We start from the raw sequence: 18,622 nt of genomic DNA, 5'->3' as shown, positions 1-18,622 counted from the left end.
GAGAACTTTTGGATTTAACAGAATCAAAAGCAGTGTCCTGTTGTAAAAGTTTATGTGGCTGCTTTTTTATTTTGAGATAGGACTTGTAAGAGCAGTGGCTGAAAGGAGACACTCCATTCTGACGAGTACTATATTTAAAGTCTTTCTAAAATGCATGAAGATGATGCTTCTTTGGTCTCCAGTAAGAAATGCTACACGATGATGTCTGTTTAGAGCTTACCTGCTGACTACTTGACACATCTAATAACTTCTCCAGTTCCTTGATATGACGACTGACCTCCTTCAAGAGAAGTTTGAGCCGATTTCCAATAACATGGACTTTTTCTTTGGCTTCTAAACAGTCTGTTCCTTCAGCATTCACCAGTAGTTGGCAAGACATGTCTTGCAAAGAGGCTACTCTGAGTTGGGATTCCAACAGCTCATGCCTTATTTGCTATGCATACAAAAATAAATTAATTTTTCTAAGCATTTTTGATAATTAGCAAAAGCTCCAAAAGTGCAGAATGAAATCAACTTAACTTGGTGGGAAATTATACCTGAGCATCAAACGTGGAGCTCACACACTAAAGGATGCAGCAGCTCACGGCCTGAGTTCTAATCCTGCCTCTGCCAAAAATATTCTATAAGACCCCTGACCCTCTCTCATCTCAGTTTGATTTGATGCCTGGTCCACAGTATTATTGGAAGGTTCAAATTAGTTAATGTATATATGACAGTACTTAAAATATAGACTGGTATGCAAGTGAGATGTAAGATACTCTTTTAGACAGAAAAGCACAACATTAAACATAGCAAAGCAGAAGTATGTCTAGGTATCCTCTGATACCTAGTCAAGATTTAAAAAAAAGGGGTGATTCGTCATTCACAGCTTGATGCCAGAGGTCAAAGTGAAGTAAAAATGCAGTTCCACAGCTATTTCCTCTAGGTTTCTAAGACTATTATGGTACTGAATTAAAAGGTACCAATTCTGTAGTTTAGGTGAGTGTTAAATGTTAAGACATAACATTTTAAAAATACAGAGAGCTACAAAGTGCATGATATTTTCTTCTAATGGAATTCAAATATGCTTCCTTATCTTCTATAAAGTCACTTAAATACACTGTACATTATATTGTCCAAAGATCCTTGTATAAGAGTCTACCAGTTAATTTCCTCTTGAATTTAGTGCTAGAAAAAGTTTCTCCTTCCTTGAGAAGTGGTATGTTTTGTTTTTGCCAGATAATGAAAGTAAGTTTACTGCTTGTTTCCCATTTTGTCTTGGCTTTCAGAAAACTTGATGCTAAAGTTCAGGTTTAATCTGATGTATTTAATTCCTCTTTAAAAGACTTGGCTGGGTGTGGTGGCTCATGCCTGTAATCCCAGCACTTTGGGAGGCTGAGGCAGGTGGATCACCTGTGGCCAGGAGTTCGAGACCAGCCTGGCCAACATGGTGAAACCCTGTCTCTACTAAAAATACAAACATTAGCAATACTACACACCTGTAGTCCCACCTACTCAGGAGGGTGAGGCAGGAGAATCAGCAGGAGAGTTGCTCCAGTCTCGGAGGCGGAGCTTGCAGTGAGCCGAGATAGCACCACTGCACTCCACCCTGGGCAACAGAGCAAGACTCTGTCTCAAAAAACAATGACAACAAAAACAAACAAACAAAAGACTTAATTGTCTCATTCTATTCTAATATTTTAATGACCTTTTATTACAAGCCACCAAGTATACTTTTGGGCCATAGATGTAACATAAAGTTTAAATTAAGCTGCCTTAATAAACAACACAAGCTAATTAAGATTGATTGAGAACACTAAGATTTTTACAATTGAGCAACGACTTTAGAATCAGATTCTAAAGCTAGCAGACATCTTATATGCACGTTTGCTTTACAAAGATTGGAAACCACAGGGAGTTAAAAACGTGTAAAATAGAGACTATAACGCAAAAAGTTAAAAAAAAAAACCAACACTTACCACTTATATTCATTTTCTGTAAATGAAATGCAACCCGCTAAAACTAACTGGAGGCTGCCAGAGTTCACACATCTTACCATAAGCTGTTTGTGATGGTCCTGAAGTATCTCTGCATCAAGGTTAGAATCAATAGGGACAATTTCATTTTTCCTTCTGTCAATGTTCTCCAGCATAAGAAGCAAACCATGGCTCATTTCATGGAAACCCTACAGAAAACAGTTTAAAGTAACTGTAGATAAAATATTTTTATTTCTCTCACAACTTAAATGTCTTTCAACTGCCACCATTTGCAAACATACGTTGGTTTTAAGAACGTACATGCAACTCCTTTCTGAGAAAGGCACTGGTGCTGTTGTAATGACCTGATCGTGAATTCGCGTTCTCACCAAAAGCATCTAATTTATTACTTGGAGGAAAATTTAGACGAAAGGAAAATTGGCATCAAAATACGTTATTTCTGAAAAAAGGGTAGTGCTATTATACAGTTTAGAAGGAAGCAACTCTGCTGCCCTCTCTTCTCTGTGTACTCAAATCTTTCCATCTTTTAAGGCCTACCTGGGCTGAATCTCATATCCCCCTCATTCATTCATTTATTCACTCATTCATTCATCCATTTATTTATTCAACATACGGTTACTAAAGATCTCCTACAGATAAGGCACTGTACTAGGAGTGGGTGCAGAGGTGAAACAGCAGTTTAGGTACCCGCTTTGAAGGAACTATTACTCTTGGGGCACATACAAACCTGGAGGGCAGGCTTCAAATCCTTCCAGGGCTTTCCACTGTGCTCAGAATATGATCCAATCTCCTGGCCTGGACCTACAAAGCCATCTGGTTCCTGACTACCTCCTCAGTCTTTCTTATCACTCCCTGGCTCGGCTCACCGACTACACCTTGGTCACAATGGCCTCTTTTCTGTTCCTAAAGACACTAAGTCCTTTCCTGCTTCTGGCACTTTCCATTTATTATATCACCTTCATAGCAACATCCTTCCAATGTTAGCTCAAAGAGCCAAATAAATTCCCCGACTACCCTCTCAAAGTGGCTTTTCTCAGTTACTTTTATCATCCACGTCTATAAGTATCTGCTTTAACTATTTACTTGCATTTTGTTGATCTTGTCTTCCCCAACAAAAGCAGAGGCCATGCTGTATTCAATGTTTTAGCACCACATCTGCCATACAGTGGATGCCCAGCAAATAATTACAGTATGAATGGATAAATAAATATTTGTAATGCTCACTTTGATGTTCAAGACAGATCTGCCTACTTGCCCAGTAAATATCTGTTGAATAAATAAAGGAAATAAATGAATGAGTCATAGAAGGAGCATTGGGACTGAGATAAACATGAGGAATAGTCTCTTCTTATCTGGACAGAAGATAGGATCTAGAGATTTTGAACATGGTCATGAACATGTAGAAATGCTCCAGTAAAATGAAAAGTTTGGGCACAAGGTTATCTCACTGAAATACTGACTTTGGGGAACAATTGCATCCCTCTAGAAACCATGATACATCAAGTCACACACTCAGCTAAATTGCTAATGTCTCGCTCTGAGTCACCTCCTGCCCAAAGCTCTACAGACCTGGCACTGCATCAGGGCATCCTGCAGCAGGCCCCGCCACTCCTCCAGCAGGGAGCACACTCGGTCCCAGCGCCCATTCATCTGTGACAAGCGATCCTGCAGGTCCCGGCTCTCCTTGCTGTCAGCCTGGGTGAACTCGGGGCTGCAGAGATTGATGGAGAGGATGATGGCTTTGCGGTGGTCCACGGCTTTCTGGAGCTCCTGAAAAGAACACAAAAGACAACCAAATAAGGACAATAATGACAAAGATATCTTCCCTTGAAAATGTTTCACATGAATGAAAAGATCCAGTAATTTAAACTGGCCTTAACAGGATGGCTAGGTAAAAGACAGAGGGTGCACACCACTGAGAACTGTATGGCAGTTGGAAGAAATGAATTAGATGAGTACTTAACAACATGGATGAATCTTAAGAAAACAGGGTGCAGAGTGAAAAAGTCAGAAACAGAATGTTACGTGGAACACAACAGCCTCAATACATTCACACACACAAATCCACGTTTTTAAAGAATATATCTGAACAAAGAAGGTCTGCTAAATATTTCAGAATAGCTACCATTTTGAAAATCAAATGGCAACTTAGAGTTCAGCCAGGGTAGGCGGTGCAGGGGGGAGGAATAAAGAGAAGAAGAGTCTTGTAGGAAGCAACAATAACGCTAGGCAATGACCTCATTAAGGAGTATGATTAAGTCCACACTCTGTACAGAGGTTCAACCACAACAAAATTCAAATTTGTGGGCCCAAGAATGAAGCAAAGAAAACAGATGCCAGGGCCCTGGGCTCCAAATGTACTGAATCTGTAGGCTCAGTGGCCCACAGGCTGAGAATAGTGCCTGTACCACACTGATGTGAAGGTAGAGAGAATGAATTGGATATTTCATGAGCTAACCAGTTAGGTTTGATTTCACAAAAACCAGGCGACTGATTTTTGGCTTTGTGCATTTCCAAAACACCCAGTGCTCAATTCCAAGAGCTTGAGCACAGGAGTCTGTATTAGTAATTGAGTATCTGGGTACTGTTTCAAATCCCCCAATCCAGTTAGGGTGAGAGATCCTGGAAGTCACATTGACCTAGGCTGCATTTTGAAATCATTTCTCACTAGTCCTGCTATGTTTCCAATCTGTCTTCATTTTTCACTTTTCAATAGGTTCTTAACATACTGTAGAATAGATTCAACCACACAGACAACATGGGTTTAAGAGACACTGTGGAAAGTACTTGATTATTCCATAGATTTATTCAGAGAAAACACAGACAGGAAGGATCAGGAGAAAGTACAAAGGAGGGTGTCTTTTTTCTTGTCATGCAGGATGACTTTCAAGGTCTTATTTCCCTACCCTAATTTCTGTGAGGTCTCAGACCTTGGCTAGCATTTGCTTCATCAACTTCTTAAGGAATCTGGTTATAATGCAACATGGCCTTACTAGAGTAATTTAGGGACTCTAGATAAAAATGCATTTCGTAATGCAGTCATTGTAAATCTCTCTCACGTGGTACTTTGTCCTCAAATTCATGGGGTAGTGTAGAGGCCTTTCTATAAGGATGCAGCTTTTGGATCACCTGGAGGGGAGATTCATTTCTCTTGTTTGAAGTTTTCTATGTTTGAAAATTTAAAACAGGCCAGGCGCAGTGGCTCACGCTTGTAATCCCAGCAATTTGGGAGGCTGAGGTGGGCGGATCACTTGAGGTCAGGAATTCGAGACCAGCCTGGCCAACATGGCGAAACCCTGTCTCTACTAAAAATACAATAAATAGCCGGGGATGGTGATGCATGCCTGTAGTCCCAGCTACTCAGGAGGCTGAGGCAGGAGAATCGCTTGAACCCAGGAGACGGAGGTTACAGTGAGCCAAGATCGCACCACTGCACTCTAGCCTGGGTGACAGAGTGAGACTCTGTCTCAAAAATAAATAAATAAATAAATAAAATAAAACAAAATCACACAATCACTAAAAGCAAGCCAAAAAAAAATCAACCCCAAATAAAAAGCATATACTAAAACCACAGAAACACAAAAGCAGCACACACTTCATTCCTTATCCTGACCCCGGAGAGCCTGGGTAGCCACATTTTGAGGAGGAGCCCATGTTAATACTGTCCAAACAGGAAAAAACAAGCACTGATGGGTTTTAAAAAGAAACTGAGCTCCCAGTCCATGAGATGCTCACAACAGTCTCCATAGAATAAAGCATTTTAGTATCTGGGTTAAGGAGGATTTTAAGATCTAGAGCTGGAGTTAAGTAAGGGAAGTTATCTTGTGCATGATATCCATCCGGGCCAAGCCAAAATCGAACGCAAATGCCAGGTGTTTCACCACAATTACTCTATAGTTTTATTTATTACCGCAAAAATTGCTTCTACCACTACTGTAATCAATTTCAGAAGTTTCACTTACTTGAGGTCAAATAATTTCATTACGTCCCCCACAAATTCATGCAGATACAATTTTGGAGAGGATTTCTCTCTAGCTCTAGATATAGACCTGTAGGACCCTGGTCATTCTGCATCTCCCTTACAAAGAGTTCTCGTAGGTCCCAGAAGTGCCTGGATGCTTCATGAAATTTTAATTGGACATTTCTTAAAATATCAATTCACTAAATTGTGTGTGATTATTTTCATGGTGGATAGTTCTACAACATGGTCCCCTTTTCTGCCCGCGAAAACCATCTTTGTAGCCGGGCATGGTGGCTCACGCCTGTAATCCCAACACTTTGGGAGGCTGAGGTGGGTGGATCACCTGGGGTTAGGAGTTCCAGACCAGCCTGGCCAACATGGCAAAACCCCATCTCTACTAAAAATACAAAAATTAGCCAGGCATGGTGGCACGTGCCTGTAATACCAGCTACTAGTGGGGCTGAGGCAGGAGGATTGCTTGAAACTGGGAGGCAGAGGTTGCACTGAGCCGAGATCAGGCCACTGCACTCCAGCCTGGGCAACAGAGTGAGACTCTGTCAAAAAAAAAAAAAAAAAAAAGGAAGGAAGGGAGGGAGGGAGGGAGGAAGGAAGGAAGGAAGAAGAAAGAATGAGAAATAAAGAAGGAAGGAAGGAAGGAGAAAGAGAGAGAGAAAGAAAGAAAAAAGAAGAAAGAAAGAAAGGAAGAAAGGAAGAAAGAAAGAAAAAGAAAGAAGAGAAAACCATCTTTGTGGAATACAGGAATTTGGGATGGCTGGAGGTTTCTCACTCATTTTTGTTAGATCCCTTTTCTGCTGCTGTGTAAGAGCAGCTCGAACTAAAGGTGCCATCTGCACAGTCGTTCACGCGGTGGCTCTCTGTTTGTCCGCCGTGGGAAAGGCAAGGGGCAGCTACCTTGAGCTTTTTGATCTGGAGCTCGATGGTCTGGATGTCAGTGCTGAGTTCCAGATGCTGGAGCTGTTCCAACTCCTCCTCCGTGTCCCCCAGCCAGGCCCAGATGCTGTTCAAGTCTGAGTTAAACTGCTGCCATTTCTGGAGGTTCTGCTTCATCCTCAACTCCTTGCTCAATGCCTGGGCCTGGAGAAGCTCCCATCGGTCAATCACACCTGGCAAGACATGCATACAACAGTGAGGTTATTTTCCTCTACGTGTGATGTTTATGAAATGCTTTAAACATAGATTGGCAGCTAACTTTAAATAGCAACAGAAAGAAAAGTAATTCCACTGGGCATTTTTGTTGTTGTCAACTGGAAATAACAGTTACACAGGTACAATGGCTGTGTTTTTTCTGTTTGTATTTCTAATAATAATGAAGCAAAAAAGTTAGTTACATGGGCGTTAACACTGTAAAGAGCTTTACGAAGTAATAAGCAGTCATGAGCACGAACTATCGTTCAGTTCTTGGATCCTGTCTACAATAGGGCTTTGAGCACACACACAGAAAATGCCTGATTAGATATGTGAGAAACAGTGCATTACAATAATTGGAACATGAGGGCTGGGGTGGTAGTGCGCGCCTGTAATCCCAGCTACTTGAGGGGAGGCGGGAGGATTACTTGAGCCCAGGAGTTGGAGTCTAGCCTGGGCAACACAGCGAGACTTCATCTCAATATTAAAAATAATAATAATAGGCCGGGCGCGGTGGCTCACGCTTGTAATCCCAGCACTTTGGGAGGCCGAGGCGGGCGGATCACGAGGTCAGGAGATCGAGACCACAGTGAAACCCCGTCTCTACTAAAAATACAAAAAATTAGCCGGGCGTGGTGGCGGGCGCCTGTAGTCCCAGCTACTCGGAGAGGCTGAGGCAGGAGAATGGCGTGAACCCGGGAGGCGGAGCTTGCAGTGAGCCGAGATCGCGCTACTGCACTCCAGCCTGGGTGACAGAGCAAGACTCTGTCTCAAAAAAAAAAAAAAATAAATAAATAAATAATAATAATAATAAATGAAACATGGGCAAACACTACCACGATGGCATGCATCATCCCCTCACTGTCAAAGGAGACTGTTATAACTTGGAAGGAAATTCTCGGGATAGAATGGTGTAGAGCAAGGCCAAGCAGCCTAAGGGGAACTTCACTGTTAACAAAGTGCTTCAGGATCTTCTATTTCATTCACTCTTGAACTGGATGCTATGCACTCACCAGCCGTTTGGGTTTCGGTACTATGCAGGTTAACAAAGCCAGGAAGGCTCTCCTCTTCCTCCTTCAGTTTGTGCTCCAGTCTCTTCACGGACTCTATACTGCCACTGCATTCGCCCAGCAGTTTCATCTGTTTAGACATAAACAGCCGGCCCCTGTCACCCAAATCTTCATGAGTGCAAAAGCTTCTGGGGAAAATATCTTTGTAGCTTCTCAGCAAGAGAAGTGTCTGTGTTTGGCTCCTCTGTGCCACCCTGCTAAAAATAAGCCAAGATGGCCGAGTGTGGTGTCTCAGGCCTGTGATCCCAGCACTTTGAGAGGCCGAGGAAGATGGATTGTTTGAACTCAGGAGTTTGAGACCAGCCTGGGGAACATGGCAAAACTCTGTCTCTACAAAACATACAAAAAATTTAGCTGGGCATGGTGGCATGCATCTGTAGTCTCAGCTACCTGGGAGGCTGAGGTGGATCACCTGAGCTCGGAGGGTCGAGGCTGCAGTGAACCATGATTGCGCTACTGCACTCCAGCCTATGCAACAGAGTGAGACCCAGTCTCAAAAAGAAAAAAGAAAAAATAAGCAGAGGCAGGCTGGGCACGGTGGCTCCTGCCTCTAATCCCAGCACTTTGGGGGCCGAGGTGGGAGGATCAGTTGAGCCTAGGAGTTGGAGACCAGACTGGGCAACATAGCGAGACCCTGTCTCTATAAAATATTTTAAAAATCAGCCAGGCATGGTGGTGAGCACCTACAGTCCCAGCTATTCAGGACGCTAAGGTGAGAAGGTTGCTTGAGCCCAGGAATTCAGCTGCATGCAGTGAGCTAAGACCATGACACCACACTCAAGCCTCGGTGACAGAGTGTGAGACCCTGTCTCTCAAAAAAAAAAAAAAAAAACTAAATAAGCAAAGTTCAAAAACATGCCTTTAAACAGGTGATACATTCACATATACAAAAAGCAATGCCTTAAAGATATACTTTGCATACATGATTTTGCATGAGAAGTCCTTGAAGTTTCTTTAAGATTCATGGATCAAAACAGATTAAACCAATCTGCGATTTAAAACTCAGAGCCCTCAGCTGGCAATGCAGTATATAATTTTTGGCAAGTTGCTCCCTCTTTCTCTTTCTTAAATTGAAATGTGGGAACGTTAATGTTACCACAAATCTCATGGGAACTTTCTTGCATTAAATAATTAAAATACTTAAAATTATAGAGCAATATTAAAGCCAGCTGTTTTACCAAAAAATGTAAGCAATGTTTAATAGGTATCAAGGGACTAAATTCTAAAGTCAAAGAAAAGCTTCCAAATTCATTTTTAACATCACATACAGTATTCAAAGATTAAAAGAACAAATCATTTCAAGATACTCCCGCTGTGCTTACCATAAAGCCTTTAACAAATCACAATGCCAATAGGACTGTTACTTTGATTACTTTTGGTTGAGGTTAAGTGTAATCCCAGTGATGTCAGTATGATTATCATCATAAAACTATATCACAGGTATTTTTAAAAAGTGGTTTCACTATAGTAGAAGTTGGTATAATAGGCCAAACTGAACAGGAAACAAACTCATGATTGACCGCTCTTCTGTAATTGTAAGGATAATAAAATCAACACATATAGCCAGAACAGTTTTCTTCCCTAATTTCAAAAAGTAGAACGTGTGAGTTGTGACCAGACTTGGGGAAATTCATTTTTCTTTCCTTGTACTAACCAGTCTTTTGGATGTGAAAGAAGACGTGAGGCAGAGAAGAGACTGGCTTTAAAATTCTCTCAAGTACGCATAGGAAAGCAGGTAGTTCTCTAGGGAAAATTAACTGGTCAGTAACTTGAGTAGGGCAAATAACCCTCTGCTAGACTTCATCATACATAGCCAATAGCCGCATAGATAGAACTGGTAGTATATCCAATGCCTTGCTATCTTTTCCCCAAATCCCTCTTGTTAGAACTGTTTTCTTCAGAATGAGCACACTAAAAACAGAAGAGAAAAACATTCCCAAGGTCATTTGGTGAACCCAGGAAAAGAACTACAAAAAAACTGCATGTTAGTAATCTATTAGCTAAAATCTGCTGCTCCAAGGATAACCTTGGTCCAGAAATTATTAGTTGAATTTGGAAAAATGCCTAATGACTTTTGGGAGCCAAAGTATTTTGTTGCTCTCAATGAAAAGGATCTCCCTAAGTGCTCAGTGGAAAGGAACAGGTTTGTCGTTACAATAGTTTTGTGGGCCTAAAAACAGACAAGTTCTACTCAAATGGTAACTTAATAACAGGGCTTGGCTTTGCACATCCAGGTTCATGAGTTCAAGGGCAGCGTGGTATTCAGAGACCACATAAAGCCCTTATGCTGCAGACGAACTGTTCTTTGACACAGAACTGTGGTTTCTGTACAGGTTGGAATCAGGCTGGCCAGGATACTTACGTAGCCTTTGTAGCTGGTGTCTAGCTCCGGCCCCGTGGGAGTTTTGCTGCGAATGATATTTTCGGTTTGCTGTATCTGAAAGCGGCTATCATCCAGGGCTTTGCCCAGTTGTCGGATCTGTGACTCTAGGGCACTGTGGTCTCCTGCGGTGGCAACCATAAGAATCTTTACCAGACAAACTATTTGACTTATTTAAAGCTTGATATTCAAGGAGAAGTTTCAGAAATGATTTCAGTTACAGCAGCATAGAAATGGCAGGTGTGGGTAATTACAAAGCAAATTTAGTACCATCGTGCTGGTGGGTTAGACATTAAAATGGCCAAACCAATGAAGGTGCTTGACTGAAAGCCCTAGCAGATTGGACGTCGCAAAACGGCTCTCCAGTCTGTTTTGAACAGCTTCGTGCACCTGACCCTCTTCCAGCTGAACCCCTGATCATCTGAATGTTGTCAGTATGGAAGGCCTTTCTAAAAATCTGCAATGGTGTCTACTGCATCTCAGTAAGGAGAAAGCTGTTTTTTTTCTCATGTTCTTTCTGCTGTCACTTAGTGAGCAGGGGAAGATCCTTCCTCTGATTTTTCTTTGTGCACCTCAGGGGAAGACAGTGTCATGGAAGGCTCAGGTTGCTGCATCATTTACTGAAGGCATAAATTCATTAATCAAGAAAAGAGTGCCTCAGAATAGATATATACAGAGATATCAGATTAGCAACGACTTGCTTTTATTTAAGATCTAAAACAAAACCAGGAGAAAGCTAAAATTTTAACATTTCCATCCAGGCAGGTTCTTACTCATAGCCTAGAATTGTGGCTCATTCTCCTCTGAAAGTTGTAACATTTCTTTGTAAAATTATAGAGTGTGTGTGTGTGTGTGTGTGTGTGTGTGTATCAAAGCCTTTGAACTACACAGGAACATTTGATCATCAGAGTGAAGCTAGCATGGGGTGAAAGCAGAACAAATATTAGTAAGCCTTATTAAATGAATTTATTTGTTTCTAAAAAAGGTCTTCTAGATACACCTAGGAGAGGTCTCTCCCTGGGAATCACCCTCTCAGTAATGTTACTTTGCTTTCTGTCCTTTTGGTTTTCTTCAAAAACCGAAGCATAAACTATTAACTCCATGATTCGATATCATATCACTGCGTTCAAACTATTCCCCCCTACATCCCACATCACTGATCCTGAACTCCTGAACTACAGTTTGTCTAATACAACACTAAGCAAAACTAGTTCCATTTTTCTTTCTTTAATTCTTCTTGTTTCAGGAATAGTTCTGTCCTTATCTATGGCTCAACATACCGTGGAATACATTTTTCCTTTCAAATTATCTTATAAGACCTCTGAAATTAAAATTACATATATTTTTTAGAGCTGAAATCTGATCTCACCCCTTGTCTCACACAGGATTCCTGAGACGAGGATAAAGTGGTGGATGTGCCCAAGGTCACTCATGCAGGCTGGTGGACTTGGGACCAGAGCCTGCGCCCTGACTCTCCAGCCACAGGTAGGTTTGCGTGCAGTGAAGCTGAAATTACCACACCACGTAGAACACTAGGGCACAGAGGCTGATGACTGGGTTTTCTTTCTCATATTTTCTGCAGTTAATGGGCATGAGAGGTCTATACTTAATGAGACCAATTACCATTTAACAAGTTGAGAAGTTATTTTGTTTCACTCAATTAGTGAAATCTTATTCTTGGTGTGGATTTAACCAGCTGTTTTTGCTAGTACAGCAGTAAGAGAGGAAGGCTGTGCCTTAACATGCTAGAGCCACAAAGCTGGGAGAGATACAGCAGATGTGCTAAGAGAGGAGGCTTGCTACACAGGGGAGGGAGGGAGGCTGGCTCCGGCTTGTCGTGCCTACCGGAGGTATTTTTGATTGCATTTTCTGTGAGTTTTACATAGGCCTCAGGGCTTTCGGGGATCATTACGTCTGCAAAAAAAGCACAGTCTAAGTTGACAGCTAAGTTCTGGAAACCTTGAATCCCTTGTGCAGGAAAATAACTTTCCTAGGGGAAAAAAAGGAAGTCAGTTATTCTAGACACACAGCTCCTGAGTGCACAGAGGAGCGTGCAGGCTCACCAAAGGTTTCCTGAAATTAATCATAAGAATTCACAGTGGGCGGGGTGCGGTGGCTCATGCCTGTAATCCCAGCACTTTGGAGGCCAAGGCGCATGGATCACCTGAGGTCAGGAATTCGAGACCAGCCTGGCCAACGTGGTGGAACCCCATCTCTACTAAAAATACAAAAATTAGCCAGGTGTGGTGGCAGGTGCCTGTAATCCCAGCTACACGGGAGGCTGAGGCAGGAGGATCGCTTGAATCCGGGAGGCGGAGGTTGCAGTGAGCCGAGATTGTGCCACTGCACTCCAGCCTGGGCAACAGAGCTAGACTTCATCTCAAAAAAAAAAAAAAGAACTCACAGTGACTGAGAGTGTTTTTACGAGCCAGGCTCTGGTCTGAGCACAAATTTACCACACAGAAACCCTATAGGGTACCTGGGAATGTTATTCCCATTTTATAGATGAGAAAACTGACACACAGAGGAATTAGGTTCCTTATCCAAGTTTAAACAGAAAGTACATGGCAGAACTGAGATTTCAGCCCAGAAAGTCAGACTCCAGAGCAGCGCCGTCCCATATATTTCTACGTGAACTACATATGTAATCTTGCAGGTTTCATAGCCACATTGGAAATGTAAAAAGAAACATATAAAATTAATTTTAACACTATATTAGATAGGGATTATAACATGTAATCAATATAATTATTAATATTTTATTTTCTTTCTTTGTAGTAAGTCTTTGAAATTCATGTAAGCGTGTTTTCCACGCACAACCCATCTCAATTTGCACAGTCCAATCTCAGAACTCAACAGTCCCAATTGGCCAGTGGCTGGTTTTGGACAGCTCTGCTTCAGATGCCATATGCCTGACTAATAGGCCTTACCGTAAAGACAAAATAGAAATGAGAGAAATCATTTTCTTTTTAGAACAGTGTCATCCCTTGGGAATCTGATGTGAACCACCAGAACCAAACAGAAATTCCCCAGATGTCCTTTGAGAGAATGTATGAGATACATTTCCAAGTGCCACAGATCAGCCTCCAACTCTTTATTCTATTTTTATTCACCTTCCTTATAGAGTTCCTGTTTCTCTGTCCATCCCTTCACTGCATGTGTGGCTTGGGTGGTGGTCCTTCTTGCTTTCCTTCACACACTCTTCCTGTGTGAGCTCCTCCGTTCACTCCAGGACCATTGACATTTACATGTGAATAACTACCCAATCTGCATTTCTGGCTTCTGCACTTCACACCTGTGCATCTACGACTGGACATTTGCATTTAGACATTCTGCAGGTATCTCAAGATCAGGATGCACACAAGCAAACTCATCCCCTCCCTGCTTTCACAGCCTTGCCTCCCTTGCCCAGCTGCACCCACAGTGCTCCTTCCCTCTTGTGGTCCTCAGGGCCTAGGACCACCTGCATCTTTCACCAAGATGCCCAGCCCAGAAAATCGCCTCCATCCCAGTTCAATGGACTGAGAGTTCTGGAGGAGTCTTCTCTGTGCGATTTCTCATATCACTCCCATTCTCTCCATTCCCAATGCTGCTTCCCCTGGTTCAGGCCACCACCCTACTTCTGTCTGAGGTTGTAAAAGGTTTCATTTGGACTCTCTCCCCTGAATATGCCCTTCTCCCTGTGGTATCCAGAAAGATACAATATGAAAATCTGCACATCCCTGAGGAGGGAAGATCCCAGCACCTCCCTCCACAGATGCTGCTGTGGCTCCACGACCTTCAGGATAGGAGCCCAAGCTCTTGCCCATGGTGAACAGGCTGCTTCACAGCCAGGCTCTTCTCCACTTTGTCCATTCCATGCCTGTCATTCCAGACAAACTGTCGATGATCAAAAGCACCAGGCCAATCACAAAGCAGGGAGGCTTCCCCTGCTTTCTTCCTCTAGCACTTCTGAGCCCACCTGACCAACTGCGATTCACCCTCTGGGCTCTACTCCACTGTTTCTTTCCCAAAGCCTCTCCCTGGACTCCAGCTTTGTTGCCCCTGCTTGTGTGTCCTGCCACCACACTGCCATCTTAGCCCCAAACACTTCACACAGTGGTTTCTCACTGTGTCCCACACTAGAGTGGAAGCTCTGGGAGAAGAAGAGGAACTGTGTATTCCTAGGACCTGGCAAAGCACTTGTCACCTACTACCACAAATCTACGTGGAATAAATCAATGGCCACACCAAATTTTGCATTTTATAATCACATTCATATCTAAGTGTTCACTTAGGTACAATTTCTCCGCATGGGAGAAGGAAGCAAATGATTCTGGATAGCTGTCATGTTTCCAGGGCAATATTAATTCCCTCTGACTTTCCTTTAAGCTGGCACACTGGAGAGGATCTTTCCTACCTGATAAGCCAACAGCTCCCCGGAGGTAGAAATCTTTGTCATCCTCACCCTCTTCATCCTCAGAGGGCAGAGCTCTGGACACTGCAGACTCCAGGTCCCGACTGAGGTCATAGTCGTGATCCCACTCCAGGGGGATGGAGTCCACACTAGCCGGGGTGTCTCGTCCTGACCGCTCGCTCCGGAGGGGCTGAGCGAGCGAGAGGGAGGGGTTGGAGGAAGGCTGTGGAGAAAGCAGGCTGTCTGCAGAACGGTCGTGCCAGTGCAGGTCCGACAGAGCTGCAGAGTCTTCCAGCTCCAGCTCCCTGTCTGAGAGGTCGTGCTCATCGTCTGGGAGCTAGAAGGGAAGTCAAGGCAACCCCGTCACTGTAGTGGTCAGACTATCTTTTTATCGGGGCCACCTGCCTACCATGAGGGGACAATTTTTAACTTCTTATGAGCAAATAAATAAGAATCTTCTGATCACAGAAATACAGGGGACAGTGCTGCTCTAGAGTTTGACTGTCTGGGTTGAAATCTCAGTTATGCTGTGTGCTTCCTGTTTAAGCTTGGATAAGGAAATTAATTCCTCTGGGCCTCAGTTTTCTCATCTATAAAATGGGAATAACAGTCCCAGGCATCCCACAGGGTTTTTTCTGAGTGTGAAAAAACTAAAAAGTCTTATAAATTATCCTACATAAGCCTCAGTTTCATTGTTGGTAAAATGGGAATAACATTAAAACCTACTTCAAATAATTAATATGAGATTAAATAAATATTATAAAGAAGGGCAATCTACTACCATGTCTACCACACAACACCTACACACTGGCACGGATCGGAAATAAGAGCAAATTACTGAGAACTTAGCTTGTCCTTATAGCCCAGATATAAAATAGGTTTGATTGTAGAAGATTCCAAATACTCTAATAACACCTCTTATAGGTACGATGTGATTATGGTAGCAATTAGGAAAATGGAAGAATGAAAATTCACCTAAACCTAACCTCATCAATTAAGAAGCTGTTCCTTTTATTGTATTTCTTCTAGAGACTTTTCTTATTTCTTCCAGAGGCTTCTCTAGAGCCACGCTGTCCCATATGTTTCTGTGATCAAAAGATTCTTACTTATCTTCCATAGAAGATATAAGCCAAATGTTCTTCTAAACTCTTTCTATACATTAACTCATCTAATGCTCAAAACAATCCTTTGTACAGGGTAGTTACTGCTACTAAACCACTTTCACATTTGAGGAAGCTGAAGCAAGAAGGGTGAAGTGAGTAGCTTGCCGAAGGTGACAGCGACAATGCAGGACAAAGCTAGGACTTGAACTCAGGTGCTCCAGCTCCAGAGTCTGGGCTCTCACCCACTATACAGTACAACTCAATCCCACACGATTTATTTTCTTTAGATTTAACGACAACTAAGAAAATCAATGTTACATACAGGCAGGCGGATCAGTTTCTTATGGTATCTTTCCACACGCCCGAAGACCTCCTGGCAGTAGCGTCGGAGCTCATCTAGTTCCTCCTCGATGATCGCCGCATCCAAGGGCTCACTCTTTTCTATCAGCTGTTCTCCTTGGGCAATTATCTGCTCAATCTTATTGTGGTTCAGTGAAATTTCCTGCTGGAAGGCCTAGGGAGTACAAATCTCATGTGATTTCGCTGTTGTTGTTGCTTACATTGATATAAAAGAATCATAATAGATGTATTTCTCATTACATTAAAAAAGACATGTAGGGGCTATTTAATTGACCATATACAAGAGGCTATTACCTTCTAAAGTAAATCATACGCATTTTCAGTCAGAACAGGAGTCATAAATAGAAACATTCGAATTCCATGATCAGAAATGCGCTTTTGGCTAATAAAATTTACCATCACAGGTAGTGTGGGTAGAGAATAACATGGGAAAATACTCAAACCCACCGTAAGTTGACAGCACTGGTTATCCCTAATGAAAGCAATGGCAGTCAATACACTGCCACTGAAATAAATGTGGCATTTTAAAGAAATATCCCGAATATTTTAATTTCAGATGTCCTCATCCTATGTCAAACATGACTAAGAGAAGCCATCCAATGCCACGCCTTCTTCTCAGGTGATTCTTTTATTATTTCAGAACATAGGCAGGTAAAGTTATAATGATTTGAAAAACAAGGAATTCCAGGAGGATTATTTAGATTCATTCTATGTGTTGCAAAAGATTTAAATCACTGGGGTATGTTTCAGTGTTAACTTTTAATTCAATAAATTGTGGAAGAGCTGAATTGTCCAATGGTGAAAAAGACTCCCAGGAGAGAAGGGAGGGTAGTAATAAGTTCCATCATCCTGCCAGAGTCCCGAGGGACAAGATTCAATTATCACTTGGCAGAAACTTTCCGTGGAAGGATGTAAATGTTGATTTGCCTGTGAGATGACAGGAGAGAGGAATCAGGGGAGAGGGTGAGGCAGAACAGCAGGGTTTACTGTTTCTTCCATCCTGAGAATCCGTGTCTAAGGGCAAGTTCCTTGTTTCATTATAACAACCCAAAGGTTATGGGCGTCATGAACATTCTTTAAAAAAATCCATCTATCTTGGGAAGAAAATTTCATAAGTTGCCTTGGAAAATATTCAATTTGTTAAACACTCCCCCTTTTAGGAAATCCTTACATCTAATGTATATCCCACCTATTCAAATTTCTAGCTAGCCTCTGTGTTTGAATTATATAGTGAAAAATACAAAATGTATTTAAAATTAACTTGGTATCTAAGAATGTAGACTATGAGGAATGAAATCCTGACATAGGAAAGTTGTATTGCTTTGCAACATGGAGGTTAAAGGAACCATGTGAAGGTGCTACAAACAAATTAGAAAAAATAAATGAAAACAACAACAAGGCCAGGAAGGGTGGCTCAAGCCTGTAATCCCAGCACTTTGGGAGGCCAAGGCAGCCAGATCACTTGAAGTTAGGAGTTTGAGACCAGCCTGGCCAACATAGTGAAACCCCATCTTTACTAAAAAAATACAAAAATACAAAAGTGTGCCGGACGTGGTGGTATGTGCCTGTAATGTCAGCTACTTGGCAGGCTGAGGCAGGAGAACTGCTTGAACCAGGGAGGCGGAGGTTGCAGTGAACCAAGATTGCACCACTGCACTTCAGCCTGGGTGACAGAGCGAGACTCTCTCTAAAAAAACAACAACAACAACAACAACAACAGAACATCCCTAACACCCTGGCAATCAAGCTGATTGAAAATCATTCAAGCTGTTGAAAAATATCAACAACAATATCAATATCAAATAAGATAAGAGCACTACCCCGAGATAAGCAATAGCAGTTATCTCTGGGTAGTGCTCTTTATCTTATTTTTTATATATTTTATATTTTCTGATTTTGTTTGCAGTCCAGAACTCATTTTTCAAAAGAAAAGTTATTTGCTATGTTCTTCACAAAACAGCCACAAATCCTTTCCTTTTCGGGCTTTCTTCACATTGATAACTTGAAAAATAATCTATTACCTTGAGTTGCTTTATTTTAGCTTGAACATCACACTCAGAAAAATGTTCAATATTAGTGAGCTGCAGATCCATCTCTGTGAGCCAGACCAGAATGCTGTCTCGTGCAGTCTCAAACTCCTCACGCTGGCCAATAAAATGCTGGAAGGCAAGAGGAAAGTAGTAACAATTATTTTTATTAAAAGTCCTTCTAAACATATGGAGATGGCACA

General features: G+C 42.1%; 1 protein-coding gene across 1 annotated transcript in view; it reads right to left on the bottom strand.

Moving 5' to 3' along the window:
* LOC116463154 (nesprin-1-like) overlaps window positions 1-18,622 on the bottom strand; it is a 532,795-nt gene that overhangs the window by 11,345 nt on the left and 502,828 nt on the right. Inside the window, exons 134-143 of the mRNA XM_058434482.1 lie at window positions 18,414-18,551; window positions 16,355-16,546; window positions 14,933-15,266; window positions 12,379-12,447; window positions 10,516-10,658; window positions 8,097-8,223; window positions 6,850-7,061; window positions 3,546-3,746; window positions 2,036-2,164; window positions 221-433 (exon numbers count right to left, since the gene is read on the bottom strand). Of these exons, the coding sequence (XP_058290465.1) occupies window positions 221-433; window positions 2,036-2,164; window positions 3,546-3,746; window positions 6,850-7,061; window positions 8,097-8,223; window positions 10,516-10,658; window positions 12,379-12,447; window positions 14,933-15,266; window positions 16,355-16,546; window positions 18,414-18,551 (1,758 nt within the window). The remainder of the gene's footprint in view (window positions 1-220; window positions 434-2,035; window positions 2,165-3,545; window positions 3,747-6,849; window positions 7,062-8,096; window positions 8,224-10,515; window positions 10,659-12,378; window positions 12,448-14,932; window positions 15,267-16,354; window positions 16,547-18,413; window positions 18,552-18,622) is intronic.

The sequence above is a fragment of the Hylobates moloch genome, unplaced genomic scaffold (assembly GCF_009828535.3).
Source record: "Hylobates moloch isolate HMO894 unplaced genomic scaffold, HMol_V3 SCAFFOLD_28, whole genome shotgun sequence".
NCBI classification, from domain to species: Eukaryota; Metazoa; Chordata; class Mammalia; order Primates; family Hylobatidae; genus Hylobates; species Hylobates moloch.
This window is presented reverse-complemented; position numbering and strand designations above follow the sequence as displayed.